Source organism: Chiloscyllium punctatum, chromosome 13 (genome assembly GCF_047496795.1).
Source record: "Chiloscyllium punctatum isolate Juve2018m chromosome 13, sChiPun1.3, whole genome shotgun sequence".
Taxonomy (NCBI): domain Eukaryota; kingdom Metazoa; phylum Chordata; class Chondrichthyes; order Orectolobiformes; family Hemiscylliidae; genus Chiloscyllium; species Chiloscyllium punctatum.
Window position 1 is genome coordinate 89,099,493 of NC_092751.1, and position 13,525 is coordinate 89,113,017.

The 13,525-nt window shown below is 44.5% G+C and overlaps 1 protein-coding gene across 7 annotated transcripts in view; it reads right to left on the reverse strand.

Annotated features, from left to right (window-relative positions):
- Positions 1-13,525, reverse strand: part of ptpn20 (protein tyrosine phosphatase non-receptor type 20) — a 436,259-nt gene that overhangs the window by 70,834 nt on the left and 351,900 nt on the right. For all 7 annotated transcript variants that reach the window (XM_072583170.1, XM_072583173.1, XM_072583172.1 and 4 more), the window contains one exon: positions 3,972-4,137. In XM_072583170.1, the coding sequence (XP_072439271.1) occupies positions 3,972-4,137 (166 nt within the window). The remainder of the gene's footprint in view (positions 1-3,971; positions 4,138-13,525) is intronic.

The following is a 13,525-nucleotide window of genomic DNA, read 5'->3' on the forward strand; positions in this document are numbered from 1 at the left end:
AGGTGTCTCTGGAGAAGGAGCACGTGGTGTCCACCAACACCCTGGAGTTGTTCAGGGAGAGGTGGGCACTGCAAGGAGTGGAGTGCATTATTTCCGCCTCCAACTCTATTTTGATTTAGTCCCTGCCCTCCTCTTCATTGTTTGATCACACAGCAATGCCCTTTGATGAGAAGGACACTGCTTGTCACTGGCCACTCGGATGTTTCCTTTCTTCCTGGTGGTGGAAATTGAATAAAGATTCGTACACCTTGTGTCTCTCACTGTGTCCCACACCTGCACACACACAACATGGTGCTGGTGAAAATATAAGCACTACCAAAGTTAGACAGTAGTGTGGGGGTAGAAGAAGTATAACCAGAAAAAAAAATCATTTTCTATGTACACATTCCAGTGCAGGGTCATTTCCAAATGTCATCACCCAGTGCTTGTACAAAACAGTATGTAAAGATCTTCAGTAATTTGCTTTCTCAAAACTGCAGCAATTCTTTTCAGTCCTGGCTTTAAAATAATCCTTTTGTTTTCCATTTTAGTCAATGGTCAACAATCGAGAAAATAAAATGCTACAGTTTTTACAATATCACACTTTCAGACATTTTTGTAACGAGTAACAGCTGAAAATGAAGATCAGAATGTGAACTGGAATTGTAAAGGACAGGGAATGGGAACCTTTGGAAACTGCTTTCAGAATTGGAAACGTATAGTGGAGCCCAATTGAAACATTCTACCTGGTTTGGGACTTAAAATGCAACAACAATTCAGAATCCCTACAGTTTGGAAGGAGGCCGTTTTGGACTTCTGCTTTGGGACCCTCCAACCAAATAGGATCAAAGTGGATTTCACCAGTTTCCTCATTACCTCTTCCCCCACCTTATCCCAGATCCAACCCTCCAACTTGGCACCACCCTCTCGAACTGTCCTACCTGCCCATCATCCTTCCCACCTATCTGCTCCACCCTCCTCTCCAACCTATCAGCATCAACCCCCCCCCCACCTTCTTCTACTTCTCGCATTCCCAGCTACCTTCCTCCATAGCCCCAGCCCTCCTCCCATTTATCTCTCAGCCTCCTTGGGCCACGCCATTATTCCTGATGAAGAGCTTATGCTCAAAACGTCAACCCTCCTGCTCCCCAGATGCTGCCTGACCGGCTGTGCTTTTCCAGCACCACACTCTGATCTCCAGCATCTGTCATCCTACCTTCTCCCATTTGGTCCATCAAGTCCACACTGAGACCCTCAGGAGAGCGTCCCGCCCATACCCTACCATCCTGCATTGCCACATGGCTAATCCACCTTGCCTGCACATCTCCAGGCACTACTGGCAATTTAGCATAATCAAGCTACCCAACCTGCACATCCTTGGGCCGTGGGAGAAAACCAGAGCTCCTGGAGGAAACCCACACAGACACAGGGAGAATGTGCAAACTCCACACAGGCAGTTGCCCAAGGCTAGAATCAAACCTGGGTCCCATATGCTATGAGGCAGCAGTGCTAACCACTGAGCCACCGTGGGAACCTAGTTTAGTAAAGCAGATGCCCACTTATTGTGTATAGTGCTCATACAACTACAGAAACTAAAGAGGATTTTATCTGCCCGAGAAGGATGTAGCATTTATTTCAATATTCAAAGAAACTGCAGTCATTTCATACCTAGCCTCCCATTTTCCAATGTCCTGATCAGAGTTGGAACTGGATTTGTGTGGGAATAGACCAGGACAGAAGGTGTAGTCAAGTCCTTTATCTGACAGCCCCAGATACAAAGAAAATCAGACGATTGGAGAGATAGAGAGAAAGAGGGAGATGGAGAGTTTACACCATAATGGAGAAAATGTGGCAGCAGGACCATCTCCCACCACTAGATGGTAGCATGAGGTGCTAATTCATTCTATTGCCTTCAGAGAAAGATACAAAGTGGGAGGGAGAGTTTGCCTTGGCTCATCGATGATATTCCTGCTCTCTAACCTCCAGTTTTAAGTCCGTATATTATACACAAATGTGCTGAAGGTGTGATATTGTAAAAACTGTGTCATTTCATTTTCTCTATTGTTGACTATTGTCTAAATGGAAAGCAAAATGATTATTTTAATACCAGGATTGTAACCAACTGCAATTAAACCTATTCCTGAAGGTTTCATCATGATGGCTTGCCCCAGACTCCAGCCAATAATTGGCTGACACGCCTATTTCTGTGACTCACTGCCTTCCCACGCCAATGGAAAAGCAAAAAGGCTCGTAACCCAATTGGATGGTGGTTGACTGTCAACCCAATAACCTCATTACATATTTTCAATAGTCTTGTATCTGATAAAGAGAAATATCTGATAAAATAAACAGCAGTTTTTAATAGTTGAAAGGAAGATGGCTATGGTATTTGGAGGTCAGTCATCTTGGCTCCTGGATATCCCCTCATGTCCTCCTTGAGTTAGTATCCTCGGCCTAACCTTCTTCATCTGCATCATCAACAATCTTCCTTCCATCATGAAGTTAGACCTAGGCATGTTTATTGATAATTGCATAATGTTCATGAACCCTTAGGTACCAAATCAGTCCATGACCAAATGAAGCTAGAACTGGACAACATCCAGGCTTGGGCTGACAAATGGCAAGTAACTCAACTGCCAAGCAGTGTTCATTTCCGGCCAGAGAGAATCTAATCCTTATCTCTTGTCTAATCCTTATCTCTTGTCATTCACTGGAATAACCATCACTGATTTCCCCCCCCCCCACCCCCCACCACACAACTATTGCCATTGTGGGGATTACCACTGACCAGAAACTGAACTAGACTAGCCATACAAATACCGTGGTTACAATAGCGGGTCAGAGGCTAGGAATAATGTAGCAAGTAACTAACCCTCTAATTCCCGAAAGCCTGTCCACTATCTACAAGGCACAAGAGAGGTGTGTGGTGGAATACTCCCCACTTGCTTGAATGAGTACAGTTATAACAACACTTGAGAAGCTTCACACAATCCGGGACAAAGTTGCCCACTTGAGTGGCATCACATCCACTCCCTGATCACAGACGCTCAATAGCAGCAGTGTGCAGTTTCTTTTAGATGCCGAAATTCACTAAGGTTTTCTTAGCACCTTTCAAACCCACAGCCACTTCCAGTTAGAAGGACAAGGACAGCAGATATGTCCAACCACCGAAACATCCCCTTAGCCACTCACCATCCTGACTAGGAAATATGTCGTAGTTCCTTCACTGTCGCTGGATCAAAATCCTGGAATTGCCTCCCTGACAGTGGTGTGGGTCAACCCACAGTAGGTGGACTCAGCGGTTCAAGAAGGCAGCCCACCACCACCTTCTCGAGGGGCAACTAGGTACAGGTAATAAATGCTGGCCCAGTCCACGATGCCCAAATCTTTTCAATAGTGAAAAAAATCCCAATGCCTTGTCTCCAAGCTTGCATACTGCACAGTCCCGGAGATGAATCATCAACTCCTGAGGACTCCAGGCCTATCCTTGAGGGTTGGCAACTCAAGCAGGAAGACTTGAGTGAGCCCCACCATAAATCAAAGCTGTTAAGTGTTGGAAAATAGCAGCTACACGATAAGGTTGTCAACGTAAACTTGATAAATGAGCAATACCAACCCGTTATCTCAGAACTGAGTGATTTCCTACCTGATCAACACCTCCCCCTCTTTGAGATTTGTTTTCCTTCCAGATACTTTGAGGACACATCCAATAGTGACATCTCTTACAAACTGGTAGTTACAACTGTGAGCCCATTGGAAGCCACCACTGGGACAAATACTATTGGCATTGAGCACACTTCACTGAAAATCTTTTTTTAACAGAGTTATTTTAACCAATCAAGAAACTCCCTCTTTGAACATCATTTAGCTTTCTTTCTCCTTCAATGTAACATTTGTTGTTCTGTTATTTGCTGACATAGTCTAATTATGTTATATTTTAGCACTAATATCAGATTTTCTTTATGAAGTGCTGAGGGAATTCCACTCCTTACCAGCAGGTATTGATTGTGTTCTGGGGAAAGATTTCGTTTCGGATTGATTATCCACCGTGTCCACAGGCAGTTCTCTGCTGACAGTCAGTGTCACTACACCTTGTACTCTGCGCAAAACTTCAACTATCTCACTGTGAGACAGAGCACATACATTTTCCCCATTCACCTGAGAAGGAAACATTGCAATGTTTAGAATCATGTTTGTTAAGTCTCTCTCTCGTTCTCTCACACACACAAACGTACTCTCTCTCTCTCTCTGTCACTCTATCATTTATTACGAACCATTGACTAATATTTTGTCTTTTGTTCATAAAGTTAGAGTTGCATTATTTTTCTTTCTGAGCGGTTCCTAGTTAGTGATGTATCAGCTGCATTACACAATTATTCTTTCTTCTAAGTATGCTTCCAAGCTGTATTCCCCACCAAGGTAAATCTGCACCATCATACAGTCTTTGGGGCACAGATTGAGATTGTAATGCAAAAGAATTTGCTTTAATACACCATCAGTCCCATCCAGACCAAGCCCCACAGTGTACCATACGCAATGAATCAGTTTTCAGGTACATTCGGTAATTTTGAAAGTTAATAGAAACACTAATTCATAGCAAGTTCCCACCAACGATAGTTAATCTTTGTCTTGTTGGTATATTTTAGGGGAATGATTATTGGTTAAGACACTGCTCTCACTCAAAAAAAGTGCCATGGGAAAAAGAAATTCTCCTCATTTCTGTCTTAAATGGGCGAGCATTTATTTAAAAATCGTGCCACCAATTAGTCTCTCTTACATCCTTTCAACATCCATCCTGTCAAGTCCCCTCAGGAATTGAAGCTTCAGTAAGATTGTCCCTCATTCTGCTTAATGCCACTGGATACACACTCCTTCCTCGCAAGGTATCCTCTTCAACAAAACAGCTGAGTGAACCTCCCCTAAACGGCATTGAATTTACAAGTGATTGTAAAGAGTAACAAGAAAACCCTTGTGGTAAATGGGTAGTCTTGGTGGGGCAAGGACTGGCCGGGGACCCAGACAGAAAGGCCGAGAAGATGAAATGCAGACAGATTGACAAGTAGAAGGTTAAAAAAAAACCCTATCAATTTTTGACTGGGGTGGGTGGGGGAGGAACAGGCACTCTCAGGATGGGAATAATAGAAGGCATTAGGACTGGACGTTTCATCACGTTTATCCACCAACTCTGCTCACCTCTGGTTCAAACTCACAGCCTCTGCTACCTGCAGATCCACACCAGCCAGCTACACCCTGTATCTCAACGTGCTGCATCTCCCAGAGGATCATCACAAAGGAGCAGAGATGGTACTGGGGAACCAGTTGTTCACAACGGCAATTAAGCTTATGTTTGGCTTTACCCCTCCAGATCTTACCTGCATCGGTATGTAACATATGTTATTGTGTTATTTGCTGATATAATGTAATTATGTAGTATTTTAGCACTATTGTGAGATTTTCTAATATGAGGGAATGCTGAGGGAATTCCCTTCCTTACCAGTCGGTATTGGTTGTGGTTTGCTCAATCCTCGATTCTCGGTCTCTTTCTTAGGTCTGCAGGAAGCCCATTCTTGAGCCTGTGCTCTTCACAGTCCTGTCTGCCTGTCGCCCTCCTGGTCCTCCCTGCACTATCTCCTCCAGCACCGCCACCCTCCCTTCTCCCAGCCTGTTTTCTCTCCCCTCCTGAGTCCATAGAACAATAGAGCACAGGAACAGGCCCTTCGGCCCACCAAGTCTGTGCTGACCATGATACCATTCTAAACTAATCCCATCTGCCTGCACATTGTCTGTATCCTTCTATTCTGTCCCTGTTGATGTGTCTATCTAAATGCCTCTTAACCATTGCTATCATACCTGCTGCTCCCACCTCCCCCGGCAGCATGTTCCTGGCACCTACTTGTGTCCAAAAATCCTGCCTTGTCCATCTCCTTTCAACTTTTCCCTCTCACCTTAAACTTATGCCCCCTGACTATTTGACATTTCCATGTTGACACTCCGACATATAAGGAATCCATTGAATCACTGGAGAAAATGGACTTCCCATTATTTCGCATTCTGTTAATAACATTGCTGGAAATAAAATGCAGCCATTGCCATTTCTTAGAATCCCGCCATTCAGCCCATCAAGTCTACACTAACCCTCCAAAGAGCATTCTCACCTCCCAACATCCTGCATTTCCCATGGCTAATCCACACATCCCCAGACACTATGGGTAATTTAGATTTAGATTACTTACAGTATGGAAACAGACCCTTCGGCCCAACAAGTCCACACCGACCCGCCGAAGCACAACACACCCATTCCCCTACATTTACCCCTTCACCTAACACTACGGGCACTTTAGCGTGGCCAATTCACCTAACCTGCACATTTTTGGATTGTGGGAGGAAATCGGAGCACCCGGAGGAAATTCACACAAACACGAGGAGAACGTGCAAACTCCACACAGACTGAGGCGGGAATTGAACCCTGGTCTCTGGCAGTGTGAGGCAGCAGTGCTAACCACTGTGCCACCGTGCCACCAACTTAGCATCGCCAATCCTTCTAACCTGCACATTGTTGGACTGCGGGAGGAAACTGGAACACTCGGAGCACAGCAAGAATGTACAACTTCAAGGTGGGATTGAACCCAGGTCTCAGGCACATTGAGGCAGCAGTGCTAACCACTGAGCCACTGTGCATTGAAGAGCAGCCATGTCTCCGGGCCTCTCACCCTAGTTACTCCTCCTGATCACATTGCTAACCTTCACGGTTCAACTTTGAACACACCAAACCCAGTCCCAATGGTTTCTGTAACTAAGATTCTATACCTGGGCACTTTGTACCTAAGATGGTGCTGGATGTAACAACATTGTACCCTTTTCACCGTACCCCTGTACCCCATATTTGACTGGACATGACATAACAACCTTTATACTCAGTGCCCCAGTTAGGCCCCATTTAGAGGATTGTGTGCAGTTCTGGTTACCACATCATTGGTGTAAAAGAGGTTTACCAGGACATTGCCTGGATTGAAGTATATTAGTTATAAGGGGAGATTGGACAAACTTGGATTGTTTTCATTAGAGTGTTGGAGGCTGAGGAGGCCGACCTGATAAAAGTGCAAAATTATGAAGGGCATGGATAAGGTGGATAGTCGGGAGTCTTTCTCCCAGGTGTAACTCTGCTCACCTCTGGTTCAAACTCACAGCCCTGCTACCTGCAGATCCACATCAGCCAGCTACACCCTGTATCTCAACGTGCTGCATCTCCCAGAGGATCATCACAAAGGGGCAGAGATGGTGCTGGCAATGAAGCTTATGTTTGGTCTTTACTGATGGTAGTGGCATCAATTCTGCAGGAATACTACAGCAGCTTTAATAGTTTCATTGATTTAGATTTAAATTTAGGTTTCATTGTCATGCGTGCTCCATTACAGGGTACAGGGGTACAGTGAAAAGAGGACAATGTTGCCACATACAGCGCCATCTTAGGTACAAAGTACCCAGGTACAAAATCTTCATTACAGAAACCATTGGGACTGGGCTTGGTGTGTTCGAAGTTGAACTGTCTCAGGAGGAACAGTGATGGTTAGGGTTAGGGTTGTGGCCAGGAAGAGTGACTGCTCATCAACAAATGGCACTGGTTGCACAGTATTTCCAGCAAAATGATGGCAGTACAGCAGAAACTGGGAAATCCATTTTCTCCAGTGATCTAATGGATTCCTTATTTGTGTTATATATCCAGGGTATCTATAGCTACCGATGTGGTATTGGACAGTCACCGGTCACCATCCTCAGTGACCACTATCTGTTTTAGTAGGGGGATTGAGGAGAGGGGGCTAACCTTGCAATGATGCACCACATTACACTGCATGAACTGAGTGATGAGGTGACAGACAGGCAAATTGATTTAATTCACGTGGCCCCGAGGCAAGGCTGGGCTACCCCCAACCCTCACCAAGAGAGAAATAATTGGACTGATAGGTTCCTTTAAGGCAGACAGCCAACCTGTGAAGGCAGACAGAAGCTGAGGTGATCTTCCCATTTGGAAAACAGCACCTCCTACAGGGCTGTGATGGGAAATCCAGCCTAGATTTGATTTCTCCCTCTTTCTTTTACAGGGGGTGGGTATCCCTGGAAAGGGCAGCATTTGTTGCATTGGAACTCAACACAGTGGCTTGTTACAATGATTTCAGAGGGCAACTAAGCTAGACCCTCTCCAGGTCCAGAGTTATGAGATCGACTCCGGACTGGGTAAACATGACCAGATTCCCTTCACTAATGAACCAGATGGGTTTATACCACAATATACCACATGGTCACCACTACTGAGCCGAGTTTCACAATTCCAGATTTATTGGCTGATGTCAGTTCCACCACTGGTCATGAAAAACCTCTGAGGTACAAATTAAAACCACAATGTTTTGAGTCAGGCACAAGAGTTCTCCCACTGCGCCAGCGGTTATATGTGCACTGGTGATAACGCTGTACCCCAGCACCATTTCCTTTTGCCTCTGTGGACAACGAGAAGCAGAGAAGGGAGAGAGTCAGAGAGTATTTACTTGGTGGTACAATTACCTGCTCCTGGTGTTATGGCCAGGAGAAGATATCCTACTTCAAATTACAGATGTAAGAGCTCTCATAGCACATGGCTTAGAATAACGGCAATCTGTAATGTATCAGCTCCTGGTGGATTTTGTGCTTTATTGAAGCCTGGATATTGACAAACACAAGGGGACAACGAGTTCCTGTGTCTTATGAGACATAGGCCAGAATATCAGACACCTGTGCAAACCAGACTCTGCCAGAAAGATCTGTTCCCTTATCAGGATCCTTGTTCTTTGAGGTATTCTGATGGACACATGTCTTGGGGGTTGGGAGAAGGGTGCAGAGTTTTGGTGGTTTGCCATCAGTCTCTCCACTGACGCTATGCGGGGTTGGTCTGGTTGGGAGAAGCAGGTCTGTGACAGGCTTACATAGTAACACAGAAGATAGGAGCAGGAGGAGGCCATTTGGTCCTTTGAGCCTGCTCTGTTGTTCATCAGAATCAACGACTGATTATCCAACACAATCGCCTAATCCTGCTTTCTTTCTCTCCATCCGCCCCCAAGTGCTACATCTAGAATACATTCAATGTTTTGACATCAATTACTTCCTCTGGTAATGGCTTCCACAGGCCCACCACTCTTTGGGTGAAGAAATGCCTCCTCATCTCTGTTCTAAATGGCCCGCTCTGAATCCTCAGACTGTGACCCCTGGTTCTGGACTTGAGGATGTCTTTGACACCGGGTGGATGTGTATTTGGCAGCCTGTGCATGAAGGAGTGAATGACAGAGGATAAAGGACGTTACGAATGTAAAGGCGCTGGTCTCCAGATTGGAGCTAGATTGTTCCAGAATGCACCTGATCTTCTCCACAAAACCAGGAGGTTTGCTGGAGATCATCCCACATCTCTCCATGTGTCTCCTAGCTAGGTTTGGCTGGAGTCTTCAACCACTAAACATGGAAACATATTGTATGAGTCAGAGTGAGAGGGGAGCTTGCTCTTAATACAGGAAACAGCTATGACGCCCATTAGAATGGAGAATAATCCTCCTGATCATCGCTTGTCACTTGGTGGAACTATGGTTGGCCTGCTTGAAAAGGTCAAGACTGTAACAAGCCATAAATGTGCAGCACAGATTGGTCATCGTGGGACATGGTACAGATTAGATCCTGGTCAGCGCTATACAAGCATCACCAGCCCAAGGAGGAAATGTGAAAGGTTTGTTAAGCAATTATTACAACTTGAAGATTATCTGAAGTGGTTTGAAGTAGGAAAATATCACACGTTCCGCTATGCATTCCTAGAGTTCAGCTCAACAGGTGGCCCTGCATTAACATCTAGAATAACACAAAAGAAATACATCTGCTGCCAATTGCCTGACTAAAATGAAGCAATGTTTGAAAACAATTCACAAGAAATAATCAGTAACTTAACACTGAATCTCTGATGTGACAGGGGGCGGCACGGTGGGCGGCACGGTGGGCGGCACGGTGGGCGGCACGGTGGGCGGCACGGTGGGCGGCACGGTGGCACAGTGGGCGGCACGGTGGGCAGCACGGTGGGCGGCACGGTGGGCGGCACGGTGGCACAGTGGGCGGCACGGTGGGCGGCACGGTGGCACAGTGGGCGGCACGGTGGGCGGCACGGTGGGCGGCACGGTGGCACAGTGGGCGGCACGGTGGCACAGTGGGCGGCACGGTGGCTCAGTGGTTAGCACTGCTGCCTCACAGCACCAGGGACCCAGGTTCAATTCCTGCCTCAGGCGACTGACTGTGTGGAGTTTGCACATTCTCCCTGTGTCTGCGTGGGTTTCCTCCCTCAGTCCACAAATGTGCAGGTTAGGTGAATTGGCTGAGCTAAATTGCCTGTAGTGTTAGGTGAATGGGGTCTGGGTGGGTCGGTATGGACTTGTTGGGCTGAAGGGCCTGTTTCCACACTGTATATTCTCTGAATTCCACACGTGCAGAAAAAGGTTATTGGAGTGATCACTGCAAAGGCTCAATAATTTGACTTTAAAATGACAATAGAACAACTTTTAGCTGGGTTCAACTAAAAGTAACATCACGTGGAGTTCAGTTTTGGGATTGTACAATCTCTTGTTTCTCTATAACCATGGAAACCATTGCAATAAGCTGTTTATGGTTCAAGTTATTGAAGTTTTCACCTTCAGCCTTTGGGTGTGTAACTGACTGGGTAGATGAGCTATCCACTGTAAAATTCAAGTATTTTCTGGAATAACTGCACAAATATGTCCAGTCACCAAGTCACCTTTTATTTACATGTGCATTGTACATGGGCTGTGACCAGCCAGCTCAGAGCCAGTCCTTAGACTGAGGAGACCTTAGACTTCTCCCCAGGGCAGGATTGACTGGTATGAGAAGTCATAGTTTGAAGATATTAGAAGGAAGGTATAAAGGAGACATCAGAGGTAGGTTCTTTACACAGAGGGTTGTGAATGCATGGAATGTGTTGCCAGCTGACATGGTGGAAGCGAAGTCATTAGAGACATTTAAGCGACTGCTGGACATGCACATCAATAGCAGTAAATTGAGGGGTTAAGTTACTATATTTTACATTAGGATTAAGTCTCGGCACTGGGTCTAAGGGCCTGTTCTGTGCTGTACATATCTATGTTCTAAGTTCGATGAATCTCCTGTTTATTATCTTCAGCCAGTGCTCCCTGACTGGCTCTGGTTAACAACCCCAGTCAAGGATCTCATAGCCAATGAGATCCACCTGGCTCTGGTTCCAGTCAGAGGAAAGTGAGGACTGCAGACGCTGGAGTTCAGGGTCGAAGGGCTCATGCCTGAAACCTCGATTCTTCTGCTCCTTGGATACTGCTGGACCTGCTGTGCTTTTCCAGCGCCACACTCGACCCTGCTCCCAATCACTACATTTTCATTTCTCCGAGGCAATGAAGATTAAAAAAATACATGCTCACCAGTGAACTGGTGTAGGACCCATGCTGCTGGTTCCAACATTCAATGCCTTCCTATCTCTGCCTCTGCCTCTTCTATCGAAAACTGATGATGGCATATAGATTGTGCTTGTTCCAAGTTCTTTACAATCATCACCAATTCTTTATCCATCTGGTGTCTTCAGCTTTCTTTCTCCTAGTTAATCCATACATCTACTTACACATTTACTCTATACATCATCTCCCTCGAGAAGATACCAAATGGACTGTCTCATCATGCTTAAAAGATCTCTGCAGCTGAGGTGAACTGAGTTAGTTTGATTTAATCTATATTTGCATAGGCTACGGTATTTCTTCATTGTTGTCTTATCATAGTCATTTTCTCAAACCTCAATCATAAAGTGGGATGAAGTCACAGTTCTTCTTTCTTACCTCTGGACAAAGGATGTGTGTTTATCTCATCTCCACGTTTGAGAATTCTTTGGCCTTGCTTTTATCAGGTCTTCGAGATATTTGTCAATGTGGTTTGAAGTATTGATACATTTAGCTGCCCATTTCACATTTGAATGGCTACACGTTGGGATACCTGTCAACCTTTGCAAGATGTACTTGACATTAAGGAGTGATTAGCTGTTAACTCAAGATGTCACGATTCGTTTCCATGAGTTCTGAAGTTCATTAAAACAGTTATGGACAGATGACAACTTCTTCAGCCAGAGAGTGGTGAATCTATGGACTTCATTGCCACAGAAGGCTGTGGAGGCCTGGTCATTGAGTATATTTAAGATGGAGGTAGGTAGGTTCTTGATTATCAAGGGGATCAAGGATTACGGGGAGAAAGTGGGATAATGGGCTTGAGAGGCTTATCAGCTGTGATTGAATGGTGGAGCAGACTCGATGGGCTGAACGGCCTAATTTCTGCTCTCATGTTTTATGGTCTGATAAAATGGTCAGTGGTGAAGTGACAACACTGGTTGCTCACCTCAAAGAGACCTGCCCACGGGATCTCATGATCACTGGAATGAGGATCTCCCCTTTTCTGACCCTCATTTGACACTAAGTCAAAGGGGTCTTCAGGAATCCAGAAATAATAATGATATTAAGTAGGGTAAGCAGCCAATCGTATTTAAAAATTTTCACAGACTGTAAACTAGGAAGTGAACTGTACTTATATTACAGTTTTCCAGACAGTCAAACAAATGTTATGTTTAAAGTTGAAATATCCAAACAAATGTTTAAGATAATTATGTTAAAAATTTATATTTTTATCAGTTTGAAAAAATCTTGACATTAGATAAACATCAGAATTAGTTTGTCAGATTTAGAGGCCTGGTTAATCAATAGCTATGACCTAGTATACTATTAAAACGTTACGCCACTTTGTGAGATTAACCTATTTGTGGATTTTTTTAGCATAAAAGATGATGCTCCTGGCAGATTATTTACTTCTCAAGGTTGCCAAGTATGGAGGCTTCAACAGTGTAGACTATGGAGGAGCAGGAAATCATTGGCAGTAATTTCTGCATTTCCACATTGAAATAGCACATGCTTACACTAAGCATTGCTGTCCATTTTACTGATTAATGTGACAGAATGATAACAGTTTCACTCTTTACGCTCTCGAGAGTTGTGCCAAGGGAATTAAGACTTCTATCTTTGTCCAGACTTATAGTTTGCACATCACTTGAAATCTCTGCCTTTTGGGAATGGTTTCGTTTTAATGGAGCTTTAAATCCAACCTATTTAATTGATCATTTTCTTACTTCGAATGCAATTCCATTTTGACAATTTTTACAATGCAGTTCTCCTATTATAAAGCTCTTCTATTATTTAAACTGGTCAGGAAAACTTCAGTTGCAACCTGACTGAGTATACCAGAACAGATTATTAACATAGACAAGCATCGAAAAGTAGCTATTGTACAGCAATCACTTCTCACAACAGAGCACCAATTGTACAAGTATATATCTGTGACATGTTAATTAAAATGCCAAAGTTTCAATGTAGCCAAATGTCATTTAAATTTAGTAGAACTAATGTAATCCCATTAAAGAAATTGGCTGCATAACTAAATTTGTCAGTGTGATTGTTTCCTTTGTAAATGT